This window comes from Pholcus phalangioides, unplaced genomic scaffold (assembly GCF_987345545.1).
Source record: "Pholcus phalangioides strain wild (caught in Gottingen) unplaced genomic scaffold, Ppha-v1.0 ptg000007l_1, whole genome shotgun sequence".
Taxonomy (NCBI): domain Eukaryota; kingdom Metazoa; phylum Arthropoda; class Arachnida; order Araneae; family Pholcidae; genus Pholcus; species Pholcus phalangioides.
Genome location: NW_028301600.1, coordinates 42644459 through 42671406, shown reverse-complemented (window position 1 = coordinate 42671406; position 26948 = coordinate 42644459). Strand labels below are relative to the sequence as shown.

Genomic DNA, 26948 nt, shown 5'->3' with positions numbered 1-26948 from the left:
TAGAAAAATTTACAACCTTTCTCTTCATTAAAGCAATTGATTATTTTTCCTGTACATGACGTGCACTGCATACATATTTTGCAATAAAAACTTAATTAAAATAAGTGTGAAGAAATAAACATTTATAACAACATTATCAGTTATGTTGACGTTCGTCACACGTATTAACATGTGCAAACAAAACCAACATTACCATTTGGAATCAGCATCCTGGACCAGTTATGTTCAGTTAATCAAGTAATTAACTAAGGTATCATATATTTACCAATACTAGCTTGGGATTATACATAATCTCATTGAATATGATAAATTCCTGATTTATGAACAAGAATTCACTAATTAGAGTTACCTGATTTTACTGTCCACTAATGGGAGAGTGAAATACATTAAAACCCTATTCCACGGGAATCAGAAAAGTGTGCGTTAACGGGAGGTGTCCTTTAACAGGAAGTCTGTTAAGGGAGGTTCCACTGTATTTATGAAACACAAATGCCACAACAGGCAAATGCCCAACGAGGTGCATGAAAAAGATGCCCATAAAAAATATGGATGCCAAATATAACATACAGCAACCGAATATAAGAGCATATATCATGGGAAAAAAACTAATAAATAATATACTGCCCACAAAAAAGATTGTCATATACAGAAGCTATCCATACTTAGAATAAATCTCAATATGGTCTTTTTTTTAAACATGTCAACTGAATACCATTTTCTCCATTTTACAGACATTTGTGAGCCCACTATAATCTGTGTTATGTGCTCACATTGAAACATGGGCGTAAAAGCTGGTTTTTTCATAATTTTTCAAAATAATACAGTACCTGTTTCTCGTATATGTGCATGTGCAATATTTATTTGCATACCCAGTATGTTTTTGTACTCCAAATAAATTTTTGGCAGATGACAATAAGGAATGACACTTCATTTTTCTTATATGAATATTTATTACTTTTTTAATTACAGCAACTATCGACCAAAAATTTCTGGATATGATAATCACAATGCAAAAATTTCAAATGTTCACGTTAATAAGTTTTAAATCAAATTGAAATTTGTCTGACTAATACAAAGATAGAAAAATATCCACATAACTAGAAAGTTAAGTGGATATGCACATCCACATCAAAGCACATGATGTCACCATTCTCAACACCAACTAACCAGAGGTGCAGACATGAAAACATTGAGGAGGCTGAAAGTTACTGGTTGTCCTGTATATACAGGACTCGAGCACTTACGTGGGAGAAGGATGGTGCATTGCATTGTTTTCTAAGAAATTATTGGGGGGCTCGGCAGTGCCTCACAGAAATGAGATGCGGTTGAAATTTTCTAGGAATTACCAGATAGGGCCTTCAAAAAACCACTTGGCCCGGGGGCTCTGCCCCCTTACAGTATTTATTAAGGGGGTTCAAATGACCTCATTCCCTAGGTTCAGGTGCCTGTTTTCACACTGAGAGTTCAAACGTTTAAATTGCAGCACAGTCATCCTTTGCATAGATTCCCATCTTTGGATTCTTCTGTCATCTTAACACGTGGCCTTCCTGGTCTGTTTGGCTCTATAGATACCACCTGCAAATAATGCTAGATATATCAGGGTTCATGCAGTCCTTGGAAAAAAAAAAGTTAATTTTCCAGTCTTCAAAAGTCCTTAAAAAATCAGTGCAGTACTTGAAAAAAAAAAAGGGTTTTCAACTGCTTATGAGTGCTTGAAAAAAGTTTTGTGTGAATTTCTTCCATCAATTTTTGTTCCCCTTTCAACTCAAAATCCCCCTCCTAAATCATATTCCACTAGGGCGAAAGTGTGTAGAGCAATAATGGTACACAATGATTATGTGACAATGTTCAAAGTGGGACATATGGTCACTCATACCTGAGGTATTCCTATGTTTAAAAAAAGATGCTGCCTAAAATATGGCAGCAAAAAACTGCACTTAAGGGGCCATTCAAGTATTTGGTCATCATCAATGGGGGGGGGGGGGAAAGGGGGTTTCCGATTTGCTGACTGTTGATGACAAGGGGAGGGGGGTGGGGGTTTGTATAATGTTTATGTCATCAACCACCCTTTATGAACATATGAAATATTCTTAATGGCATCTTACTCGGTGAGCCAAAAACAAGAAAAACCTTTCAATAGTTTGTGGGCACTTGAAGTACCATTCCCCCCCCCCCCTATATTGATAAGTGCCCTACAGTGCCACTTTAGTGATCTCTAATTTTTTGGCGGATCTAAGTGCTCTGGAACTGTGCCACTCATCACTCAAGTGATCCATAATTATATGCCGCAGATCACACTTAAATTATCTGAGAATGTGCCGCGGGTAACTTGAGTGATGTAGAACCGCACTGGGGGCAACTTAAGTGCTCTAAAACTACATCACATGTCACTCAAAAGATCTCTAAATGTGTCACGGATCGCTTAAGTGTTCTAGAACTGTGGCCTGGGTCATTTAAGTGATCTGAAATGTGCCACTGGCCACTTAAATGTTACGAAATTGTACCACGGGACACTTGAGCGATCTGTAAATGTGCCGCTTAGTTCATTTTTACAAAATTAGCTTTGAGGAGGGCAGGTCACATCAGATAACCCCCAGGACCATATTGGTCTGTGGGCCAAGGGCCTTTATGCGATTTATCATTATATGGCTTAGAGGGTGGGTTACAAAGAATTTATTAAAGATAAATTTTGAGTTCATAGCCTTCAAATTGGTAGAATCAATAATTAAAGGGTTTGGCCAAATAACAATCGATGAAGTTTTTTCAAAATTTAAAGGAAGACAAAGTGAAAGTCATAGCTGAACTAGGGAAATGCCATTTTTGCCTAAGATTGCAGTTGTGTAAAGTAGCGTAGCAACTACATTTGTTGGTTTCAGCAGGAACTTGCTTAAAGAACATGTAACGGAAGCTACATAGAATGTTATTTTGGGGCAGTTCAAGTATTATGTCCTCGATAGGGGGATTCCGATTTGCTGACTTTTGATGACAAGGGAAGGGAGGTTTGGATAATGCTTATGTCATCAACCACTCTTTATAAAAATTTTGAAATATTTTTAATGGCATCTTACTCGGCGCTCCAAAAATGAGAAAAACATTTCGATAGTTTGTGGGCACTTGAAGTAACCCCCTATTGTAGTATTCCCCCCATTGATAAGTGCCCTACAGAGCCACTTTAGTGATCTCTAAATGTTTCGCAGATCCAAGTGATCTGGAAATGTGCCACTCATCACTCAAGTGATCTGTAATAATATGTCGTGGATCACTTAAATCTGAGAATGTGCCGCGGGTAACTTGAATGATGTGGAACTGCACTGTGGGCCACTTCAGTGCTCTAAAACTACATCACATGTCACTCAAGGGATCTCTAAATGTGTCGTGGATCGCTTAAGTGTTCTGGAACTGTGTCCCAGGTCATTTAAGTGATCTGAAAATGTGCCACGGCTGCTTAAATGTTCTGGAATTGTCCCAGGGGACACAAGCGATCTGTAAATCTTGGTTCATTAAGTTGAGTGTTCCTTAATTCACAAAATTAAATTTGAGGAGCGCAGGCCGCATCAGATAACCACCAGGGCCATATAAGGTTCGCACGCCAAGTGCCTTTATGCGATTTATCATTATATGGCTTAGATGGTGTGTCGCAATGAATTTATTAAAGATAAATTTTGAGTTCATAACCTTCAAATAAAAATTAAATTAACACAAATTGATTATAATAACATACAAAGGTATTTTCTTCCGAAATTTCAATTAAAAAAAATAAATTTTTGCTCGTTAGGGGGGGGGGGAGCACGAGCTCCCTATGCCGCGTCCGCCCCCCATACATCTCTGATCCCACCAATATGCGTTAGGATCCAGAGGGGCAGAGCTGATGACGAAATTTTTCTGACAAGGGGGGGGGGGTCAGAGTTTTGCTTACTTTTGCTGACAAGGGGGAGGGAATGGCTAAAAATTTGCTTACGTAATACTTGAACGGCCCCTAAGATAGCCCTTCGAAGCATTTTAAACTATTGAATGTATGTTAGCTAACCATATTTCCTTGATAAAAATATGAGAAAATCGCCAATTGTCACCAAAAATGTTGACAAAGGTAAGCAAAGTTGCCAATTATTGCTAAAATTGCCAAAGAAACACCAAAAGCAGAAAATGAAGCAGTAGATTTTAATGGATTCTATGGGGGAAAAAACATTAACATGACAATATTTAAAGTCATAATTATACAATCGTAATATAATTTATAGGATTGGGAAAATAATTTTAATACTTAATTTCAGTAAAGAATAAAACCTTCAATAGAGGCTTTTTTATATATATATATATATATATATATATATGTAAAATAATGGGACATTTTCATGAAAAATTGGGATGGCCACAAAAATACATGAAAATATGGTAACGTACCAGGAAATACAGGGTATATAGTAACCGTAGATTACATACTTTCTAATTTTTTGTATTTAAGGCAAAGTTCAATGTTGTTTCAAACATAAAATGATTTCTGCTTAAATGCCATTTGCATACTAAACTACAATGGCTTTTTTTAAAAGCAAGACCTTTAGAACTTGACATTGTCTACAAATTGAAATGAGAATTATGATTGTTTTAAAAAATTATATATCTTTTAAAAAATTGGCATTTCTCAAAATTAAAAATGGGTAAATGTTGAATATAAATTTAAAAAAATCCAAGTAATTTTTTAAGTTTTGTAAAAAATCACTGTTTTTATCAACCGCGATAATGAATGTTCTTGAATTTTAAAATTTTGCCTGGAAAAGTACTTGAATAGTCCTTGAATTTTTTTACTTTCAAAAAGTATGAACCATGTATATAGACATTTTAGCACATTGTGAGAGAACTTAAATGGATGAGAGAAACAGAGTCTATCCTCCTTATTTCAATTTTCATTTTACAGGGGTGCAAGAGCTGCACCGAAACGGTTCTCTTGCTACATGATGCGCCAAGGTGCCGAATCCCTGCGCATTTATGCCAATTCTTGTTTGTGGTTCGCAGAGGTACCGCTAATGCACTGTAGTGTGTCAAATACCAGGAATTTAGGAAAAAGAAGCATGAAAATTTTCTTCATGGGACGCGTTCCTTCCGAGACACGGAAAAAGATACGGAGGGATAAACTTCAATTTTTTTTCACTTTCCACCATTTACCACAATCGTGTTATCTCGTGACCTTGGAAAGTAGTTCTACTACCTTGAAGTATAAAGTCCTATACTGTTATTGGTTAACCGTCGAGCTATCAAAGTCCCTGACTGAATATGCCAAATTTTCCGATTTCGGAGACAGTTTTTTCTCCTGCGGGTGATATACTGAAAATAACGGTAATTTCGCGGCTGCCAACCTGCGTTCAAAGACGGCATACATCAAAAAGGGGATTGGTTTACTTGTTTAAATAACAGACATTTTTCGAAGATCACTGGAAAAAAATTGGATTAGTGAAAACTCCAGCTAAAATATTCATAGTTTTGTCATCTAGCCACTATGCGGTCATGTGGTTATCATCGGCCGATCGTGACAATTTCACATTGCGAAAATCCGGATTTGGTGAACAACCACTGGGGCGGCTCGAAGAAAAAAAATTTCTACCCATGCAGAATCTATTTTTGGCGCTACTGACAGCATTTTTTTTTTGTCAGCAAAGCTTTTTTCACCCTTTCAACTCCATTTGGCCCCCCTCCTAGAGCTGCGCCCAATATGGCCGCACGGTCCGCCACTGCATTGGTGGAAGGAAGGACATGCTCTTAAGAATAGTCAAAGGAATGAGTTTGTACTAGGAGCATGTGTTTATTTTACATAACTTCTATGAGATACCTTTTTTATATTAATGTCCTATCTTTCCAAAAAATGTTGGAGAGAATGAAACGTTTGCACCCTTTCTTGTTTTTTGCACTCCCTCTCGTGCATTGCTGTGATGGTACATTACTCCCTCACGTATTGCTGGGATGTTACTTAACATTGTATCACCAACAGAACTATTAATTATGTGTGATGAATGGGTTGCACTACAATGCAAAGAATTACAAGAAGTGAAATCAGTTCAGAGAATAGATAGATAGATATTGGGCAGACATATTCAAACTTTGTAACCTTGAAAGCAGCCCAAAGTTCAAAATTTTACCAGTTTTGGTGAAGGCTTTTTTATCTTTAGCACATGGTAACGCAGACAGTGAAAAAGTTCATTTCGAACAGACTTTTATTTATTTGTTAACACATTGAAAAATTTGTCCATCCAATGCTTTAATGGAATAAGACATACAAAATCTTATGTTCAAGGGAAATTTGAAAAAAATTGTCATTGAGATGCTGAACTTCTGAAAGCGACTCGTGATTCGTAATCTATTAACATGCTATTGGGTTGAGAAATTGTTTAAGTAAATAAGGTATTTTTTTTAAATATTTTTCTCGTTTTTTGCATTTTGCTTTTAAATTTAATAATTCCTTTAAATTCTGTGAAAAGCTTTTTTTTTTTTTTTTTTTTCACAGAAACCCTTATTATATTCTGCACGCACTTTTTTTTTGCTATATCAGGATGAATATGATTTTGGTGTTCAAGCAGCAGAAATTCTTGCTGCGTAGGTTTTTAGTATGCATGTTGCTTAATTTGAAAAGAGTCTAATAATTTTTATTCGTCAGTAATTTTTATTTCAGTAATGCATGTTTTAATAGTATCAGATAAGATAATTCAGAAAAAATTTAAATGGATTTTAATTTGTGAAGGAAATTTATTTAGAATTATTTGTTTCAACCATTTTGGGAAAAACTTTTGACATTTCACAGAAAAATTACTCCTTATATTTCAGATATAGTTCGTTTTTAGTTCTGCTCCATTTTCAAAATTTCTGCTCCAAATATGAAATTTGCTGCTCTGAAATAGATGAGGGGCGCTTGCACCCCTGATTTTATTTTAGCTTACTTTTCCAGAGCTGTTCTCTGTAGCTTGCGGCATCGCAAATGACTGGTGCCATCAGATGGAGAAAATAAATATTTAACAGCGGTGATGTCATTAGTGGTGAATTTGTATGCTTCGACAACTAATTGAAAAAAAATTCAATTTTTCTAAACTTCTACTAACACACACACATTTCACTCTTTTTGCAAAAAAATGTTTTTCATATTGAATTTTTTTTTTAGAATAATATTTTTAGTGAGAATTATTGGATAATATTTATTAGTCTTTAATTGTTTTTTTTTTTAAATTTAAAAGTGAATTTCATTCGTTTCTGAACTTCTGCGGTGCTTTTTGATTGGTTAAATTGTTGTTTTGATGTATTTTTTCAATTAAAAATATGTTAATTGCATCAATTCACATTCGCTATTGTAAAATAAAAACAAACTATGTAAACTTATATATATACATTGTCTTTTTAAATCCACTTGAATGGGTTTTGTTTGATATACACTCTCAGGATTCATTTCCACACACAATTACAGTGAAACCTGTCTAAGACACTGTATGAGACAGCAAAACAGAAAAATAGTCTAGTGGGTAATTGATGTTTTTTCAATTATGGAAAACCTCTTTTAGATTGAAACCAATGTGGTAACGGAAGGCATATTTAGTCAATTTCTGGATTTAAAACCTGCCGAGACAAAGTATTTTTTGGCCTAGTACAAGTTTTTGTCTTTTGATAGGGGAGGGAGGAGTTAAGTCATATTAATCTCCTTTTTTAAAGAAACTTTTACTACTTAAAAAAATGATGAATGCTTATTATCTATCTGAACTGGTTCTGCAAGTAAGGGATTGGGATTGAGTGGAAGTGGATTTACTGTTCATAATTTAGTAGAAGCCTGTTTATCATTTCATCTATGATGGATGGGAATGGTGACTTTTGTTTAAAAAACACTTATTTTTCGTGAAAAAATGTTGGTAATTTCTATTTAAACTATTTCGGGAGAGTAGTAGGCAAGGGAGACTGAATACAGGGAGGGAGGGTTCACAATCTAGCTACTGCAGAGGTTTTCATCCAGTGCAGAGGTGGCCACCAGCTGCAAGAAACGTGCATTGAATTTAAACAGAAAAATCAAGTTCTTAGAGGCAAAAAAAAAATCAAACAAAATTTAAGTGTTGCAAAGTTGTAGAATGTTGGTTTCACAAATGTTATTGGTGGTTGATCTCATCTTTTAAGTAGGTATGAAAGTTCCTCAGTTTTAGTTTTTAAGTTTTTCATTGACAAAAGTAAGTGTTCATTCTATTGCTATTCAGGAGAATGTTTTATATTTAAGTTTAACTATTAGCACGTTAAATATGAAATTTCAGAATTAGTTATTTCAAACAGCAAACATGAAAAAATTCAGAATAATATGGATGTTTTTGTGTAATACTCGTTGGTTTATAGTAGTTAGAGTGATATTCTGAAAATTTAAGCATCATCAATCGATAGAAATAAATCTCTGCATATATTTTTATGTGCACTTTTATAAAGGGAAAACCTTTTTGGAATGGAAACTAATTTTTGTCTCTTAATGTTCCACTTTATAATGGTTTCACTTAATTCTAGCAACATAGTTTGCTCCATTTCAAATTCTACTTTTCAATGAGAAAAGTAGTGAGAATAAAAGAATGAAACCTTTCTGCTGCTTTTTATGAAGCAGTTTTTCAATTAAAATATATGCTATCAAGTTTTACTATTCAGTTTTTTTTAAACTTTAGGAAAGAAAATCGCAAAGATACCCGTGAAAACCAAGTCTCTCATCTGAATCAAGATATGGCTCCTCTTTCACCACTGTCAGCTATTGCAGAAAATTCAACACAAACCACAGTTCCTAGATCTGGTTTAGAGCAAACATCTAGTCTTTCATCAGTGATGTCTTCAGATACTGTTAAATTTCTGAAGTTTGCTGGTATGCTTTCTTTATTCATCATTCATGCTGTTCAATTTGTCACCATGCTTTATTTGCCAAATTGGTATTATAAAACAATATATTCTAGTGATTAATAAATAAAATTAGAAATTTTGCGCCAGTCACATATTCTCAAAGTAAGAAATGGCCTTGTGCCCAAACTTTTGTATTCCTTTCATTACTGCCAGACTTTGTGAATGCTACTATTAAACCACACATGCACTTCCAAGACATTCCTCTGAGGCAGCGGTTCTCAACCGGTGCTCTGTGGAGCCCCTGGGGCTCTGTGTACACTTCCCAGAGGCTCCGCTGCCACTCAAGGAAATAAAAAAAATAAAAGTAAATTTTTCCAGCAAGGGCTCCGCGAGTCAAAAAGGTTGGAAACCGCTGCTCTGAGGAATTTTTAACAAATTGCTACGTGCCAGATAGTGATTTATATTATGTGTTAGAAGTTAATACATAAGTGCTCTCTTTACATTTACTGTACCTACAAATGGTTGGTGTATGAAATACAGTGATACTTAGGCTTGTGAATTTATTTTTTGTACAGTATGAAATACAAATAACCAAGGAGATCAAAGATCCCATACTGGTGGTTATAAAAAAGTTCCTGTAACTTATTGTAACACATTTTAAGTTTACAAAGTAACATAAGGCTTCTTGTGAATCGAAATTAAATGAAATAGAAATTACATATATAACACTTGTTAGAAGTAAATCAAATGTTGATGTGAAAAAATAAATTGATAAGCACACACACAAAGAAAAATAAGACAATTTTTTTTCTAACAAAGTTTTTTTTCGTGAGTCTCAGCCTCAGTTAACAAATGTTTTAGTTGATATAGATGCACACATTACATTGTAATATAATATCTGAATTATCACTGTAGCTTGATTAATTTATGTTCGTCTCGAAATCACTTTGCAGATTCACCTCTATTTTTCTTTCAAAAAGCTTTTGACCCATTCCCTGTAAAATGAATGGGTCTACCAACCTTTGTTAGAGGCGCTGCAGAAGAGTGATGACCAAGGTTCTTTGACGCAATTCTTTGTTACACTGCTGAACCACAGATAAGTGTTGATTAGGGAAATAGGTGTCGCTGGTGAAAAAAGATTGAGAACCCCTACACTCTGTAATAAAATTCATCAAGGGCCTGGGTTTGGATTGTTTCAGTGTGTACAGTAAGACTTAGCACCAAACTGAACAGTCTGAACTTATCTTTTTTTATCTAAGCTCTGGGTAGGAGTGATTGAGAAACTATCCACATTTAAATGAATAATTATATTTTTTATGAGCAGTGTATTTTAGTTTTTATTTTATTAATTTTCATTTATTGCTATCGGATTACAGAATTTACAGCCATATTTTATAGGCTTTTTTCCAATATATATTATTTTTTAATTATTGATTTTAATTTTTTTTCTCCATTCACTTTGGTGGGCCATTTGCCTACTACTAAACCACACATGCACCTCGTCCGTACTCCTTTGCGGAATTCCTAACGAATTGGTATGTGTTGGAATTTGTGTCTGCATGTATAGTGAACCTAACATGAAGTTTGTTTCTGTGTAATGCTTGTTACATGTAGTGCTGACATCAATTTTTCTAAATATGAGTAAAGTGGGCAATTTATTTGCCTGGTGTAGCTTCTGATTTTTTATTTGTATTTGCATGTTTGAGACAGAAATGAGCTGAACACATATAAGAGGAAATGTATGAATCCAATCCTAACAATTCTGTGCATAGTGTAAAATAAAAAATATCCTCAGTATTTCATCTTCCTTTAATTGCCCCTTCATCTAGTTGTGGAGTTCCTCTCATTCTTCTGTTAGTTTTTATATTTTTATAATACCTATATACAGGGCCGCAACTAGATATTTTGTCACCCAGGGCAAGCCAGAATTTTGGTGCCCCTTCCATGTAGAAGAAGCAGTTAAAGGGTTCATTCAGTGTTCATTCTCGTCCAGCACCCAGGGCACCAGACGCAGAAACTCCCCCTTAGTGGTTACCCTGCCTGTACAGGATTTCTTTAAAATTTTGGCAGTACCTAGAATGAATCAAACTATTTTTCATAGAAACCTTTGGGAAGTCACATTTTGCCATATTTTAGAACGAATTATCTTTGTAGTTGAAAGGATCACTGTGTGTGTAGTGTTTGTAATAATTTTAATGTTTGTGAGTCTGCCTGCTATCTGTGGAGATACTTTCTTTAAGGTGGAGAGGCATTTGAACCAATATGAAGTGGTAATTATACAGCTTTAAAAGTATATTTTTATCTGTTGTGAATAATTTTCAAATTTGCAGTCTATCAAATAACTTTTTTCCTAAAGACTTTTACAATTTTTTTTTTTTTGTGCTGAGTATCAATGACCTCTTTAAACTGCATTTAAATATCCTACTTCAATATTCAAACAGTAATCCTTTAATATGATTTTTTTTAAATTTCTTAAATTTCTAAAGTCTAATATTGAGTCCAAATTTTTTGTTCTGAATTATAGGCAGCTGGTTATTATATGCAGCCTTATACTGATAAAAAGTTTGAGTAAAAGTAAATATTTTTAAAAATAATCCACAAAAAATAAGTTTTCAAAGTATTGAATGGCATATAAATGTAATTAGAAGAATCTCTCTAAATGTTTTTCCTAGAAAAGTGTAACTAATGACTCTTTTCCTTGTGATTTCATCAGTGGTGATATAGATAATTACCAAATATTTGCATGTGCAGATCATGGGATCACTTTCTTCTCAAAGTTGTGAAATTTTCATGTGTAAATTATGCATGGGGAATTATTGTTGCTTGAAAATATTTTTAAAAATAAAAATCAACTTTTTCTAATGAACTTTTTGTAGTAAAATTTAAAAAAAATTTTGTATGTTTTGAAGTTTAAACTAACAGTAGAAGCTGCTGCTTGGAATCAGATGTTATCATTTGTTTATTTTTATCACTATTGCAAAGTGTGGATTGTAACAATATCATAATATAGAAAAAATTTGTTTTAGTTATATTGGAACTTTGGTTAATGTTATTGACCACCTGCTTATCTCTTCTTCGTTGAGGTAGAGCGGTGAGGCATGTTCTGGTTAGGAAGTAGGAGGTTTATGTTGTGGTTTTTTTTTGTGTAAATCACACATTTTTTGTGTATTTGGAAGCTAAGGTTAATTTTAAGGACTTTTTAACCTTACAGCCACCTTGTTGGACATTTTAATTGTTGTGGCCTTATATTTGTATAACCAGCACAGCAGAAATCACTTGATCCCTCGTAAAATGACACATCTTTTTTAATGAAACAGGCTTCCTTCATATTTTCAGTAGTTGCAAAGTAAAGGGGTGAAAATATTTGCTCCATTGAAGAGTCAGATCTACAAAATGTCTGGCCTTTTCACCTTGACAATATGAATTTTTTTCTTGACCAGATATATGCAGTTTTGTCCATTGAGAAGTTGAAGATTTTTCTCTATCAGTTATCATTATCAACCTGTCGGAGTATGTAGGAGATCAGAAAGTGTACCCCTCTCTTGTTTATATTTCCTACTCAGTTCACAATGTCCTAATCAGGCTGTAGTTGCCGGCATGATCCATGCACACGTGGCACCGCTTTTGCAGTGAAGGCAAATATAGGAATTTTTTTTTTTTAATTTCAGTTTTTGGTCATTTCCTTTCGGTTGCCCAGATTCAGTTTTTACCTGAATGACTTTAAGGGGATCCATGGAATATACCATAATTTAAAAAAGTACTAAAAGGATTAAGTTGTTCTAGGAAGCCAAAAAGGATTTGTATTGCATTGTTTTGCTGCCATTGTGATTCAAGTACATAGTGTAATTATAAAAATAGAACGCATATAAAAAAATTCAAGACTTATAACATATAATTAATTTGAAAAAAATAACTACAATCCTCTGGGAAAACCATGGCTTTTTGTTTTGCCAAAACATATCCGGATGGATATACTAAAGAGCTTTCATGATGCACCTTCAGCTGGTCATTTAGATTTGGCAAAGATGTATGACAAAGTACGCAGAAAGTCCTACTGGCCGGGACTATATAGATTTGTATGCTGTTATGTGTCTCGTTGCAAGGAATGCCAAAGAAAAGCCTCTTTGTAATGACCCCCAGGATATCTTCAACCAATTAAACCTGCTTGCATCCCCCATTTCATAAAATAGGGATAGATCTGCTCGGGCGATTTACAGAACCAAAGAAGGAAAGTCTCTTTGTAACGACCCCCAGGATATCTTCAATCGATTAAACCTGCTGACACCCCTATTTCATAAAATAGGGATAGATCTGCTCAGGCGATTCCCGCTGACAACTCAAGGGAACAATGGATAATTATATGTACTGATTATCTTACACGATTTATCATCATGAAAGCTCCGCTAACCGGTGATGCAATGGAAATCGCAAAATTTCTAGTTGAAGATGTGGTCTTAAAGCATGGATCACCAAGAGAAATTATTAATGACAGAGGTTGATAGTTTTTGTCGAATCTAGTAAAGGAAATAAACGAGCTGTGCAAGACTTCTCATCTGCTAACTACGGCATATCATCCTCAAACGAACGGCCTAACGGAAAAGTTCAACAAACTATGTGACATCGTTGGTGGACACACCAGGTAAAGAAACCTATGCCAGCGTGACGTGTGTGTGGTGGTAAGTTGCTCGTCTACCACCGTGAAGGTTGCTGTCATGGTCCTGGGTTCGAACCCAAGGGAGGATATAGGTATTTTCCCTAACGAACTTGAGTCAGCGCCTTCATTTCCAACCCATCTCAGTAATGACAGTAAATTGCAATATATATAGCAATATGGCCAGAGTTGGTGAAGTAGGTAAAGAAACCTAGAATTACGGAAAGCTCAATAAGAAGTCGCATGCTACAAGGGTTGAATCTGGAGTTAGGATTACTGCCGGCCCAGTCTAGAAGAGTTCGTCAGCATTTTTTATTTTGAAAAGAAGTTGAAGATTGCAAATAGTGTGAAGCACAAGATAAACACTGGTGATGCTCTTCCTGTAAAGCAGAAGCCTTATAGATTGTCACTTGCAGAAAGGCATATAATACAAGATGCAGTCGATAAAATGCTGAAACTGGACATAATTGAACCATCCGAGAGTCCTTGGTCTTCACCAGTTGTATTAGTGAAGCAAAAAGATGGAACATGGTGCTTTTGTGTTGATTACCATCGCCTAAATAAGATTATGTGGCAGTGGATACACATCCTCCGTGGTAATAAAGAAAAGATAGATAATAAATTAAGGTAAAGAAAAGATAGCATTCATTATACTTGATTGTCTTCACCAGTTTAAGGTGATGCTTTTTGGGCTCTGTAATGCACTTGTTACATTCGAGAGAATGATGGATAGTTTACTCAAAGGATTTGTGAAATGACATATTTGCTTATGCTACTTGACAAATTGCTCCACCAACTAATGTCACGTAGTTTGTTGAATTAATCAAGGCTTAACAATGAAATACTTATGAAATTGAATTTATTCGTCAAACATTCATAAATTTAATTGTTAAAGGAGAGAACAATTGAGTGCACTATAGTAATTGTTCAGTGCCAGGTTATATGCGGCTCTTGGAACATTCCAGAAACTAGTATGTTTAATATTGATTAACATACTGGTTTGTGGAATATTCCAAGAGCTGTATATAACCCGGCACCGAACTAATGCACTCAATTGTTCTCTCCTGTAACAATTATCTGCCCATATATAAGCAATCAAATACAAAAAACTTTATTTCAATCAGATTAATTTGTTTTTTTCAAAATGAAATAATTATAGTGTAAACCTGAAAAAAGAGAACTTTGAATGTAATTTTCTTAAATTGCAGTTTTGAGCTCAACCAAAATTTCGAATTTTCGTAGGAATATTTATACGACTTGTTACTATAATGAACCTCAAACTTTGATCATTGGTTAGAATTTTATGAATTTTTAAAGTTTGAAAAAAAAATGTATGAAATTCAAAAATCTGAATTCAACATTTTTTAAAAAAACACACGGGTTAATTTCTAAATCTGAGGTTCATTTTACTAACACATGACAAAAATTTCTACAAAATTTGAGAATTTTTTGGTAGTAGTTTTTTTTTAAATCTCAGATAAACTCAAAAAACTGCAATCTGAGAAAATCGTAATAACTGCAGAAAAATTGGGAAAGTGCATGCATACATACACACGCAAGAGAAGAGAAAAAACTGGTTTTGTTTCCTCTAGATTTCTTACAGGGTTATACTATCGTTAATCAGTTTCAATAACACAAAGTTATGCATTTGGTGTGTGTTCGGGTAATTAGGCAGTATTATGAAGTGGTGTAATTGATTTTTAATGTGTTATAACTCCTTAATTATTGGTCATATCAAAAAACTGAAAACACTTTTCCATATTAGTTTTATCATAAGGAATCGTGTATTATTATTATTGATTGGTTGATAGTTACCACCCTTTATTGTATTCAAACCACTCTTTGATTGGTGTTGTTACTTATTTTTTCCCCTGTCGTGTAATCATTATTTAATAGTTAAGTTACCCGTGTCCCTCTTTTCTACCATTACCCTGAATAATCAAGAGGTTCTCTTTATGTACAACATTGTTGCGATACAACTGCCTCTCATTTAGACTAAGTATTTTTAATGATCCTTTAACATTTTGTCCATGACTGTCTTTTATGCTGTTTTAATTATAGTTATTTTATTGCAGAACGGAATACCATCAGGTGGGATGAAAATTGTCGAAATTTCACTTACTTTATTGTGGTACCTTTTTCTTTTAAATTAGAGCAGCACAATTTTGTGCCATTGTTGTACAGGGAATAGAAATTCTTTATGACAGTACACTCAAACCTGTTTTTGTGCGGTGGATAGGGACAGCATAAAAGAAAACGCATAAAAAAAAATTGCACAAAACTTCATGAGTAGCTCTAAAAAATATTTTTCGCAACACATTTAGAAAGAATTTTTTTTATGTGGTGGATAGGGACCGCATAAAATTAGTCTCATGTAGAAAATAACTCAAAACCTTACGAAATAACTAGGAATTGCTTTTTTAAACAAAATCAAGACACTAGGCTTGGCAGCTACTTGGAATCTTGCCAAACCTTTTGGAATCTGATTTAGAAAATACACATGCGAACATTTTTAAATATTTTATTGACGTATATACTTATTTTACACATACAAAACGTTTTTGTATGCCTCTTAGTGTATTCACCTAATTCAAATTCTTTACCAAGAGCTGTCTCTCCTTCACCTTCTGCTATTTCTTTTGAAATCGTAGTCTTAGTTTCTAAGGAAATTGCCTTTCTCTTCGCTTTGTTTTTGCCCTTATTCATTTTCAGGGATTATGTCTAGAAATAAAATAAAAATCCATATCTAAATAGAAAAAATACCTTCAATTTACACTTTGAAATGAATATTATCTTAATAGTCCAGGAATATGAAAGCACTTTGAAGGACGCCAATTAAATAATTTGATTATATAATTCAATACATATATAATGTAATTGGCTGACGCAATACTTATGTAATGTGATGAAATATCAAAAATTGAAAAAACTAAATGGCTGATCAAACCTACTAATTTTTTTTTGTATTGATAACTTCGTCAATTATGTTCTAATTTGATTGAAATTTTCATATATCGCACAAAAAAAATCTCACAAAAACAGGTTTGAGTGTACTGGCCCAGTGTTTGGGGATGAGATTTGTTTCATAATATCCACTCACACAATAAACCTATCACATTTTTCATACAAGGTGAAAATTATGAGAAAGTGTCATCCATATTTTATCTTGTCTTGGGCAAAATGACCCCTCCAAGACTTTTTCTTTTCTACAGCAGCAATTCCTGAATTCTTAGAAATAATAAATTTTTTCATAAAAATCTGACAAACCTTTTCTTTATTTTCTATCATTTATAAAATGCTGGCAGTACTTTTTCTCCCTGTATTTGAACAAAAGCTCTTAGCACAGTTAGGCCCATGCAATTTTTTTTCTAGTGCAGAAACTCACGAGTCGATACTTGCCTAAAAATCAAGCAAATTTTTACCAAGTTTTGAAAAATTGAGGTAGTCTAAATTTGAACAATGAAATAGAAGTAAACCACTCATCCTCACAGCAATAGTTATCTTGAGTACAGCACACATTGTGAACAACATCTGATAATGGAGGGAACAGCTGTTCTAGAAGTTAATATCAAACTAATGAAAACAGCAGAATGTCTGAATTTGTAAAAAAGAAATTCTGCACAAAATGTACCAAATAAAATTACAAATACAAATGTGCTTGTACACATTTAAGCAAACATAAAAGACCAAGATTTTCTCAGAATATTTTGTGGTGTGGAATATGAATTTTTTCACATTTGGACAATTCTCTTTTTTTTTTTTAAATTCTTAAAATATTATTTTTATTTATCTAGAAACCCACAAGACGGTTCTGAATCAAATTTTGCGACAGTCAAATACTCCACTGGCAGATGGCCCATTCTCTGTTCTTGTGGATCATACTAGGGTGTTGGATTTTGATGTAAAACGCAGGTATTTTAGACAGGAGCTTGAACGAATGGATGAAGGAGCAAGAAGAGAAGATTTGGCAGTTCATGTTAGAAGAGAGCACGTTTTTGAAGATTCATTCCGTGAACTACATCGTAGGTCACCAGAAGAATGGAAAAATCGTTTTTATATAGTTTTTGAAGGTTAGATTCTTTTTATTCTGTGTGAGCTTGAATGTACTGGTCATTTCTTACTGGTGCTAAGTTAATGATATGGATATAGTGACTTTTTTTCTTTTTTTTTTTCCTCAAGAAAAACGGGTTAAAAATAATGTTTTGACTTTTCCAGGACATGGTGATCTCATGTTTGTAGATATGCTGATATAAATTCTAAAACTTTTGTACTATGCTTAGATTTCAATTTAATAACTACAAATATAATATTTTAGATACCAAAACCAATTTGTTAGTTGCCATGTTGATCTGGTGCTATTCAAACCCTGTATGAGAGCACCCCAGTAGCACAACAATATAGATAGGCATAGTGTTTTTGATATTGTTCGATGTTGCAATTGGATATAAAACAATATATAAATGGTATAGGTTCATCAATATAGGTCAACGTAGAGAATTTGATGTTATTGGATGTGGTATTTGAGATGATAAATGAGGCCTTCAGAGCTAAAGTGGATCAAGTCCAGTAAATTCGGATTTAAAATTGAAGTGTCATCTTATTGTTTTTGAATTTTCAAATTATGACTCGTGTTTCAGTTCGTCTTCATACTACAACAATAAAAAGAAAATTATCCTCTAAATCAGTGTTTCTCAACCTGGAGCTATATGGCCCCTTGCGGTCCTGGGATATTCTAAGGGGCCACGAGTTAAAATCAGATAAAAGGGGAGTCATGACAAGTGGTAAGGGAGCCTACAGAGAGATGTGAAGAAATCAAGTTTTCAAGTGAAATGTTGATAAAAAAGTGTGGCAACTTTCAGAATCCAGTAGAGCTGCCCATGAAGCAGAAGCCATCTAAACCTATGTGGACATGGCTTGGGGTGCTCATGAGTTACATGCCCTTTATGGTCACATATGGTACTATGATTTTTGAGTGTAAATATGTAAGCTGTTTCGATTACATATAAGGGCCCCCCCCCCAGAATATCATTTTGTCCGGGAACCCATGATAGTGAGACGACCATGCATAGAACCCCCAAAAGAAGTTCACTGAACTCTAGCCCATGGTAAGGACGTAAGTTTTGTTTCTGTGTAACAAGTATTACACAGAAACAAAACTTCATGGCAGGTTCACAACACATACACAAACATTCCAGCATGTACCAATTAGAAGTTTCGCAGAGGAATATGGAAGAGGTGCATGTGTGGTTAAGTATCCCACGGTAAGGCTCAGACCCATAATGTGTCAGAGACGATTTATTGTGTAGGTTCGTTGGATCATCCAGCATTTTGCACTGGCCTATTCCCATATAATTTGTCCCTTAAGAAAGGTGGAAATCTCCCCTTCTTCCCTCCCACTTTGATCGATCTTGTTTATAAAATTTTTGTTCATTACAAATTTAGTTTGGACTAGATTAAATTCAGTAAGTAGAAAGTGTTTTGCTCCTTCATGAGGGTGGGGGGCCCCTAGGTAAGTCGAGGGGGGGGGGCCACAAGATGAAAATGTGGTTCAAAGTGGGCCATATATAAGCTAAAAAAGGTTGAGAACCACTGCTCTAAATCACTTTAGGATTCAACTAGTGTTAATAAACTTTAACCTTGATTATCTCAAAACTATAATTTATGGACTTGATCCACTTTAGCTTTGAACGCCTCAAATATAGAAATTATGTGATAGAAATAACTGCTTCTATAACTGTACCAGAACTAACCTATGTTTATAAAATACAGGTAACACAAAAAATTTCGCTGAATTTTTCTCTCCAAAGCAAATTCAATTTCACAAAATAAGTGGTGCAAAATCCAAAAAAATAATAAACTATGTACAGTCAAATAATGTATACAAGCATACATTAGATTAAACTTAAAATTGCTTGCACTCATATACATTCTCCATGTACAATAGTCTTTTACACAAGCTTAAGATTTAAAACAGTAATTTGCTTGTTTGATCTTGCACTAATTTTCAGTTTAAAAGAATTTTTTATACTGAATTATGATTACAACATTATGATAGTCAGTTTTCATATTGAATTAAAAAAAATTTGGAAACAAAAAATAAAGTAGACACTGCACTACTGCAGTGTGAGACAGAATTATAAGACAACCTGAGTATTCAGGGGAAAAAAAATAATAATATTTACGCAATAATGAAACTTAAGTGCATGTATCAGTCGTGTTGTTTACAATTGTGAGTAAAACTACAAGGACATCCGAGAAATAGTTTTTGATGTTTTAATATTTTTGTGACTTCGTGTAAAAAAGTATGGCAGAAATATAAAACATTTTAATTTACACTACTCTACAGTATAGTCTAGGAGCATAATGTATTCCGTGGGGTTTTTTTTGGGAAGGGAAGGTCCGACTATGTGGAATCTATTGTATGCTATGTGTTGATGTAGTACCAGGTATTTACCTCCCAATTGTGCGGTTTTCGGTTTTTATGTCATCTTAAATCCAAGATGGCCACCATAGGAGGGAGTATAATGTATTCTGTGGGATTTTTTGTGAAAGGAAGGTGTGACTATGTGTAATATCTTTATTGTATGCTACATAATGACTTAATACCGATTGTTTACCTTAAAATTGTGTGGTGTGGTTTTTATGAGGTCAACTTCAAAACAACGAATTGAGTCTGATCAAACGTATTTCTGGAAGATGAAACAAGTTAAATTAAAATTGTGTAAAACAGCTTTCAAGAAAGTACCAATAAAAGTGGGAGAAACAATTATACAACTAAAGGTACCCTATACAGTTCATTTTTCATTCTAATATAGAACTTTCAAGGTTGTGATGTGTGAATTTGTATTATTTTAAATGGGATTAAATGTCATACAAGTTGTTCTTCAAAGTGAAAAGCTGTAGAAATGAGAGTAACAGTTTTAGAAAAAATAGATATTTTAGCATTTATCGTCTGAATGCATTTTTACTATACCATTATATATTGAACATACAAAAATTTCTGACAGAGTTCCAATGTTCAAACAACGTACTTCAAAATGATCATTTTACAAGAATGACACTACCAAAGTGCGATTAAAAGTGATGCCAACAGCACGCAATGTTTCCAGGTGGTCACACCCTCCCAAGTATTAACCGTGTGCTTGATGCTGCTTAACTTTGGTGATCTTACGAGAACTAGTGTTTTCAGCATAGTATGGCCATTGGCAAAACGTTGTACTGGTCTGATATACTAATGATATCATTGTGCTACTGTGGTAATTGCTTAATTAAAGTCATTGGAAAGGCAGTTGCAAGCTATCAAAGGTCTCAATGTCATTCACCATCAATCCCATCCCCAACTCTCCTCAGTCACTCTTATATTCGTGTCCTTTTCACATTCTTCATTTTTCGAAACACATCCTTTCGCATATATATCTTATTGAAGAATAAAAAATACAGTATGTATGCTAGTACTGTTTTTGATTTTTTTAAATGTAAAGCCAACGTTAAAAGCATTTTTTGTTTTTTTGGATAATAAGTTTTTGGATAATTCAAGGTGGCCTCTGTCCTATCTAACTATGATTATCAAGGATCTACTGTATTAAGAATTAGAAAAAAGTACCCTAATTTGGACCACTTTTTCTTAAAAATAAGAATTGATTGGTACATTTACTTGATGCCAGAGGGCAGGGCTTCTGAAAAAGTGTGTATAGCACATGTTTGATATTTCCAGTTGCATTTTGTCTTGGTATGATTACACATTTTCTTTGTTACAGCTACTTGCTATTATTTTTCATCCCCCTTTTTCCCAAGAGTTAAAGAACTTGATTCATAGGAAAGTGCTGTTTTGTTTACTATATATTTTTCGTAACCCTTTATTTCTTTTTTTTTCTAACACTTTTAGATCGCTGAATTGGACTGGTTCAAATAGGGCAACAATGATTGTTCCAATTTAGGAAACATTGCTATTTTTCAAATGATAGTCTCATTACAATGACCATAAATCATTTAATTACAAATTTTTAGTAATAAGTAATGAAATGGTTTATGGTCATTGTAATGAGACTATCATATGAAAAATGGTGATGTTTCCTAAATTGGACCAGTCATTGTTGCCCTATTTGAACCAGCCCAATTTAGCGATCTAAAAGCGGTCATCTGATTTTAATATAGATTATTATAATTATATTCTAATGTGAATGAGGGGTTTCAATGAAGAAAGGATGGCGCAATTATTTTATTTTTTTAGAAGAATTAGTGAACAAACATGCAAAATGGTTCACTAGTCTTTAACAGTCTTTAACGTTGATGTGGGTACACCACAGTCCAACAGAAACCTTAGAGGAAAGTGATGAACTAATTAATTTTCCCTGCTGTGCCTAACACTTTGGCAGTAGAAAATGATGACATAATGATGAAATAGACAAACCACCATAAGCATGGGTAGACAAAACAACAGTTTTGTATTTCTTTTGGGGTTGATTTTAATTTTGAAAATCATTGAAATAATCAAACTAGAAATTTTTATCTCGTAATTTTCTTATTTTTGAAAGTTTTGTTTTTTAATGTTCTTTTTTTTAAATATTTCTCGTCTTTAATTTCCCAATGTTTCTCTTTCTCAATATTTTTCTCAAATTTTTCATAATTTTAATTGTAGTTTTTCTGACAATAAATTAGAAAAATTAATTATTTCATATTTTCATAATATATTTTTTTAACTTTACAGTTATTTTTTCCCCTAAATATTTTTGATTATTCATGAACTTCATGAAAATAATGAATTTTTGTCAAAGCAATGTTTAAAGACATTGATTTTAAACATTTTTAACAACTGGCCAACTTGAGAAACTTGGGGGTCCAAATTAGGAAACTAGTTTCTCAAGTTGTACCAAGTTCACTTTTTTGGTTTTCATGATACCATTCAAATATGAAATGAGATATAGTTTTAAAATATAACCATATTTTTAATCATAAATTCAGTACCTATCATTCTACTCAGTTTTGTGATTTTTTGACGAATAATATGACAGTAATTTAACAAAATGTACAAAGTTTTCCAATATAAGCTACTTTCCCTATAGAAATTGTTTAAAAAAATGAAATGCCACTTGCGTACATCATGTAATTCAGGGGTTACTAACCTTTTTTTTAACTGCAACTCAAAACCAACCGTATGTCCAACTTCGCTATCCATGGGTCTATTTAAATCAAAAATGCTCATTAGATATTCCTTATATTGTTATTAGCAAAATGATTGCTTTTTGAAATTAGCGAAACCTGTCACATAATGAGTGGATTTGAATTCGTCTTCTGTGATGATGTCCCATAGGTTGAGAATGTCCGATGTAACTCCCAGACAGTTAAATTTCAAACAAATGGTATAATAGAAGGCTTGACAAACCCCGGCTATATTACCGGTTATTGAAGCCTAAATTTTTTTTTTCTATTGGTCATTGTTAAATTAAAATTCAATGAGAACACAAAATTTTTGGATTTCATGACAGTGTGCCTTCCAACATGGAAAGAAATAATCAAATCTGGAAAATGTGACATTGTGGTCATTTATATTCTCAAATAATACCCAAAGAAACACCATTTAAAAAAACCAATAATACATGCATATTGATAGCATACAGAAGAAAATAGTTTTGATTTGAACAAAGGCACCTAAATTACTTAAAGTTTTCATTTATTCTGGATTTTTTTTTCCTTAAACATTATAATATTTTTTATAAAATTTTTAATTCTAAAACATTCCATTACTTTTCGGATTTTTCTTTTATTAATGCTGGATTAATTTTCCAAATTTTCTTTAATTCTGAAGTTATTTCTTGTCAATTATTTCATTCATTAATTTTCGATTTTTATCAATTTTCATTCAGAGGCTGTATAATAGATTATCCTATGTGTTCAGAAATATTTTTGTATTAGGCATTCTAGCATCTAGTACATTCTGAAAAGGCCTATGCATTTTTGTATCGCCATCACACAGGACTGACTAGAATTTTTATAGGGGGGGGGGGGGGAGGAGACATGATTTTGCCGCCTTCACCTCTAAAATTCAATCATTTTATAATGGTATTTTTTCCCTCCTAATATTCAGGCACGCCCCCAAGTTTGCCGCTCCTGGCAGTTGTCCTCCTTCTTTGTTCCTTCCCTACCAAAATATATATGAAATCTACATTTTTAATGGGATCCTGAAATCGTTAAGATGTCTCTGCAAAAACAAATGTCAAACAAAATGAAAAATCTACCCTAAAAAAAGGAATCTCATTTTACCGATCTATAAGAATAAAATTGCTTTTTGTCTTTTTCCACAGCTCTTCCTCTGTACTCGCCCGCTGAAGATGCTTTTCTTCATTTTTTTTGTGATGGATATTTTGTTTATTTTGAACAAAAGTTATTGAATTAACAACATGAACTCTTAACACTGAAGTATTACATTTATATTTAAAGATGCGCTTTCTTTAGTCCATCAGAGCTATTGGCTACTCCAAGGGCCTTCATGCACTTTCTTCTTGAATAAGAAGGCATATTTGTTCCTCTTGGAGTGTCTGAAAAGGTCCGTTTTTTTAGCAGATATGACAAATTGAATTCCCTCCTCGTGAAGAGCGAAAATTTGGATTATTTCAAATGCGATTATATGCAAAAAAGTATCATTCTCCTTTAAAGCAAAAGAATGTTTAAATGGGAGTAAAACAATTCCAGAAAAAAAAAGTTATTTCTGCATTATTAGAGAGTGAATGCATTTTTAACAATATCAAATCATTAACAATATCAATGTCGAAAGGTACGTTCCAACATTCAATATTCATTTCACATTGCAACATTGTACTGTTGTCAGTCTGATAGACTAACAGTATCATTGTTCTACTGGGGTATTGTGTTAGCAGAATTTCTACAATATTTATAATCTCCACTGTCAGCAAAAGTTAAATTTCTGACCTCTCCTCGTCAGCAAAATATAGCGAGGTGGGCCAAAGCTCATGGTGCTGGTCTTTATCTCTAAGAGGCTTCAACTGCCTCTTTCCAAAGGAGTACCCAGTGTATAGGATTTGGCCAGAAAGGCAGCGTGATGGCAGAATCCCATGAAATCCTTAAAACCTGGGCTATCTTTGGCAAGAATATGACTGACCTTCCTGCAGCTATGGATTCATTACTCTTTTATTTTTTTTACCTTACTTCTAGAGAGAGAAGAAAGCTCAAGAGTCCTGGATTGCATAAATTTTAGCAAAAGAATGAAATTTGAGAAGTAGTAATAAATGAATAAAAAAATTTAAGGATTAATAAAGAAAAAAAATTAGGTAACTGAGTTATATTTGCTTGAAGGCTCCTGGGAGGTGCGATCATCCTGATCATCACCCACTTCCCCCGTATCCACACCTACAATGTAAACAGTATTCACAGCATGATTTTCAATCATCATTTGTTTCAGCCTATTGTAGGGAAAAAATGTAGTACCTTAAAACATTATTTTTCAAACTTTTTCTCCTTAGTCTTTACTGTAAAATTCATCAAGTTTACTAAGTTCTTTTATACTGTAACTAAGAAATGTATACTTTTAGAGAAGGGTGTGTGTGTGTGTGTGTGAAATATTTCATGGTACAACATGGGTCTCCTACCTTGAGGAAAAAAAGAAAATGCTAGAAAGGAATGTGTAAGTGTTTTTCATATACGGGGAACACGGCTGATTTGAACATGGTTAATTCAAATTATTTTCGGTAATTCCAGTTTAACCCTTCCAGACCCACATGAAATTCATTGGAAGAAAAACCTTTTTTTTACAGCAAAAAAGATATTTATATAAAGCCTATATTAACCCTATGTAAAAAAAATTTTGAAAATGATCATTTTTAAAGAAATCACAGCTATGTCCATTGAGGTGGACACTGGGTCTCAATGGTTGCAAAACTTCTTAAATCTTGTTTTTGATGTCAAAGTCTAAAATAATGTATTCTGAAATGTAGATTTAAAAATACAGTCTGAATGCATCTTACTCATGGGCTCCACATGTAAGAGCCCTGTCAGCACATGGGCTCAATAGGTCATGCCCTACATCATGGCCTCTTGGTACCTGAGGAGCTTCTGCTGATGTTTCATAGCAATTAGCATCAATTGTAAAGGAACTGGATGGGGTTCATGGGATTGCTCAGCCGGGGGGGGGGGGGGCATGATCTCTCAATATGGCTCTGCCCATATGGTGGGGACTGGCCTGGGAGCCCATTACAAATCTTACTGGTTTGCTTTCTCTCACTAATTTATAAGCTTATAATTGAAGGGGGCCATGGAAAATCCTGGACTAGGGTCACCACCAAAGAGTCCAGTTTACGGATTCAGAATGTATGGGCCACGAGTTTATTGATTTGAAATTTCTGTTAGGTGTTATCACTTTCTAACATGTCAATCTGATGCATCTAATTGTTATATAGGGTGGACCAAAAGTCATGTCATATTTCATAATTTATATAAAATCAATGAGCTTATGAGAGGACAGTAATAGAAATATTGCTACATAATTTTTTTCTGGAAAATAAAAAGTACAAAATTTCATCCATGGATACTGTTTAAAAGTGGTTAAAATTGAACACTGAGATGAATCGCGCCCAGAATCAATATTTTATTGCGTACATTCGATACCGCAGATAGTGTTAGCAAATACATGAATTGAAATAAAGTACATTCAAGATATCACTTACTTGGTCTACAAATAATATGTAATGGTGCTTGGTGAAAATCTGGTCAAAACTCAAACGTGTACTCTTATCGTTTGTCAAAATTTTGCTTTTGTTGTTTACATGTTTTAAAGTACAATACAAGCAGTTCATGCAATTTTTTACAATTTCTTTTTAATACCCCAGAAATAATGCTCGGCCATGACATTACAAATATCACTGAGAACAAAATGCTGTAAGGAAGTTTTGCTACCTTTAAGACCCAGTGTCCATCTCAATAGACATCACATTATCTTCATGCAAATGATTAAATGTGAGTGCAAATGAAAAAATCTTCTATGGTATAAGAAGTATAAGGTATAGGAGACACTAAAAAATAATGAAAATTCCATCGTAAAAAATTTTTTTGAGAAATAAATAAAAACAAACTTTATTGTATAAGCCAAGAAGCACGGATGACTGACATAAATTTTGGCAACATTACCAGTACAGAAATGACAAACTACATCCAAAACTAATGTTAACTCCTTTGTCAGCCATATTTAGCTAACCACTTCTGTTCACCTTATATGACCAGTGGCAACTTATGGAAAGAAGAGTGGGAGTACTGGTATAACCTGAATGCCATGTAAAGGGGTTGTAGCAAAAATCGTTTTTACCTGTAACTTCCTGTGATATTTTATTTTCCATTTAAACAGGACTTAAGTGATAGCATTCAATAAATTTTTATAATTATCAATTTTTGAGAATTTTGTGAAAGTATAGTTATCCTATATGTATGAATTTGACAATTCAAACTTTTTGCTTACTTTTTTCTT

At 33.7% G+C, this 26948-nt stretch overlaps 1 protein-coding gene across 9 annotated transcripts in view; it reads left to right on the top strand.

Moving 5' to 3' along the window:
- The window catches only part of HUWE1 (HECT, UBA and WWE domain containing E3 ubiquitin protein ligase 1), a 564154-nt gene that overhangs the window by 509191 nt on the left and 28015 nt on the right, over positions 1-26948 (top strand). For all 9 annotated transcript variants that reach the window (XM_089233267.1, XM_089233272.1, XM_089233273.1 and 6 more), the window contains 2 exons: positions 8661-8851; positions 17272-17547. In XM_089233267.1, the coding sequence (XP_089089393.1) occupies positions 8661-8851; positions 17272-17547 (467 nt within the window). The remainder of the gene's footprint in view (positions 1-8660; positions 8852-17271; positions 17548-26948) is intronic.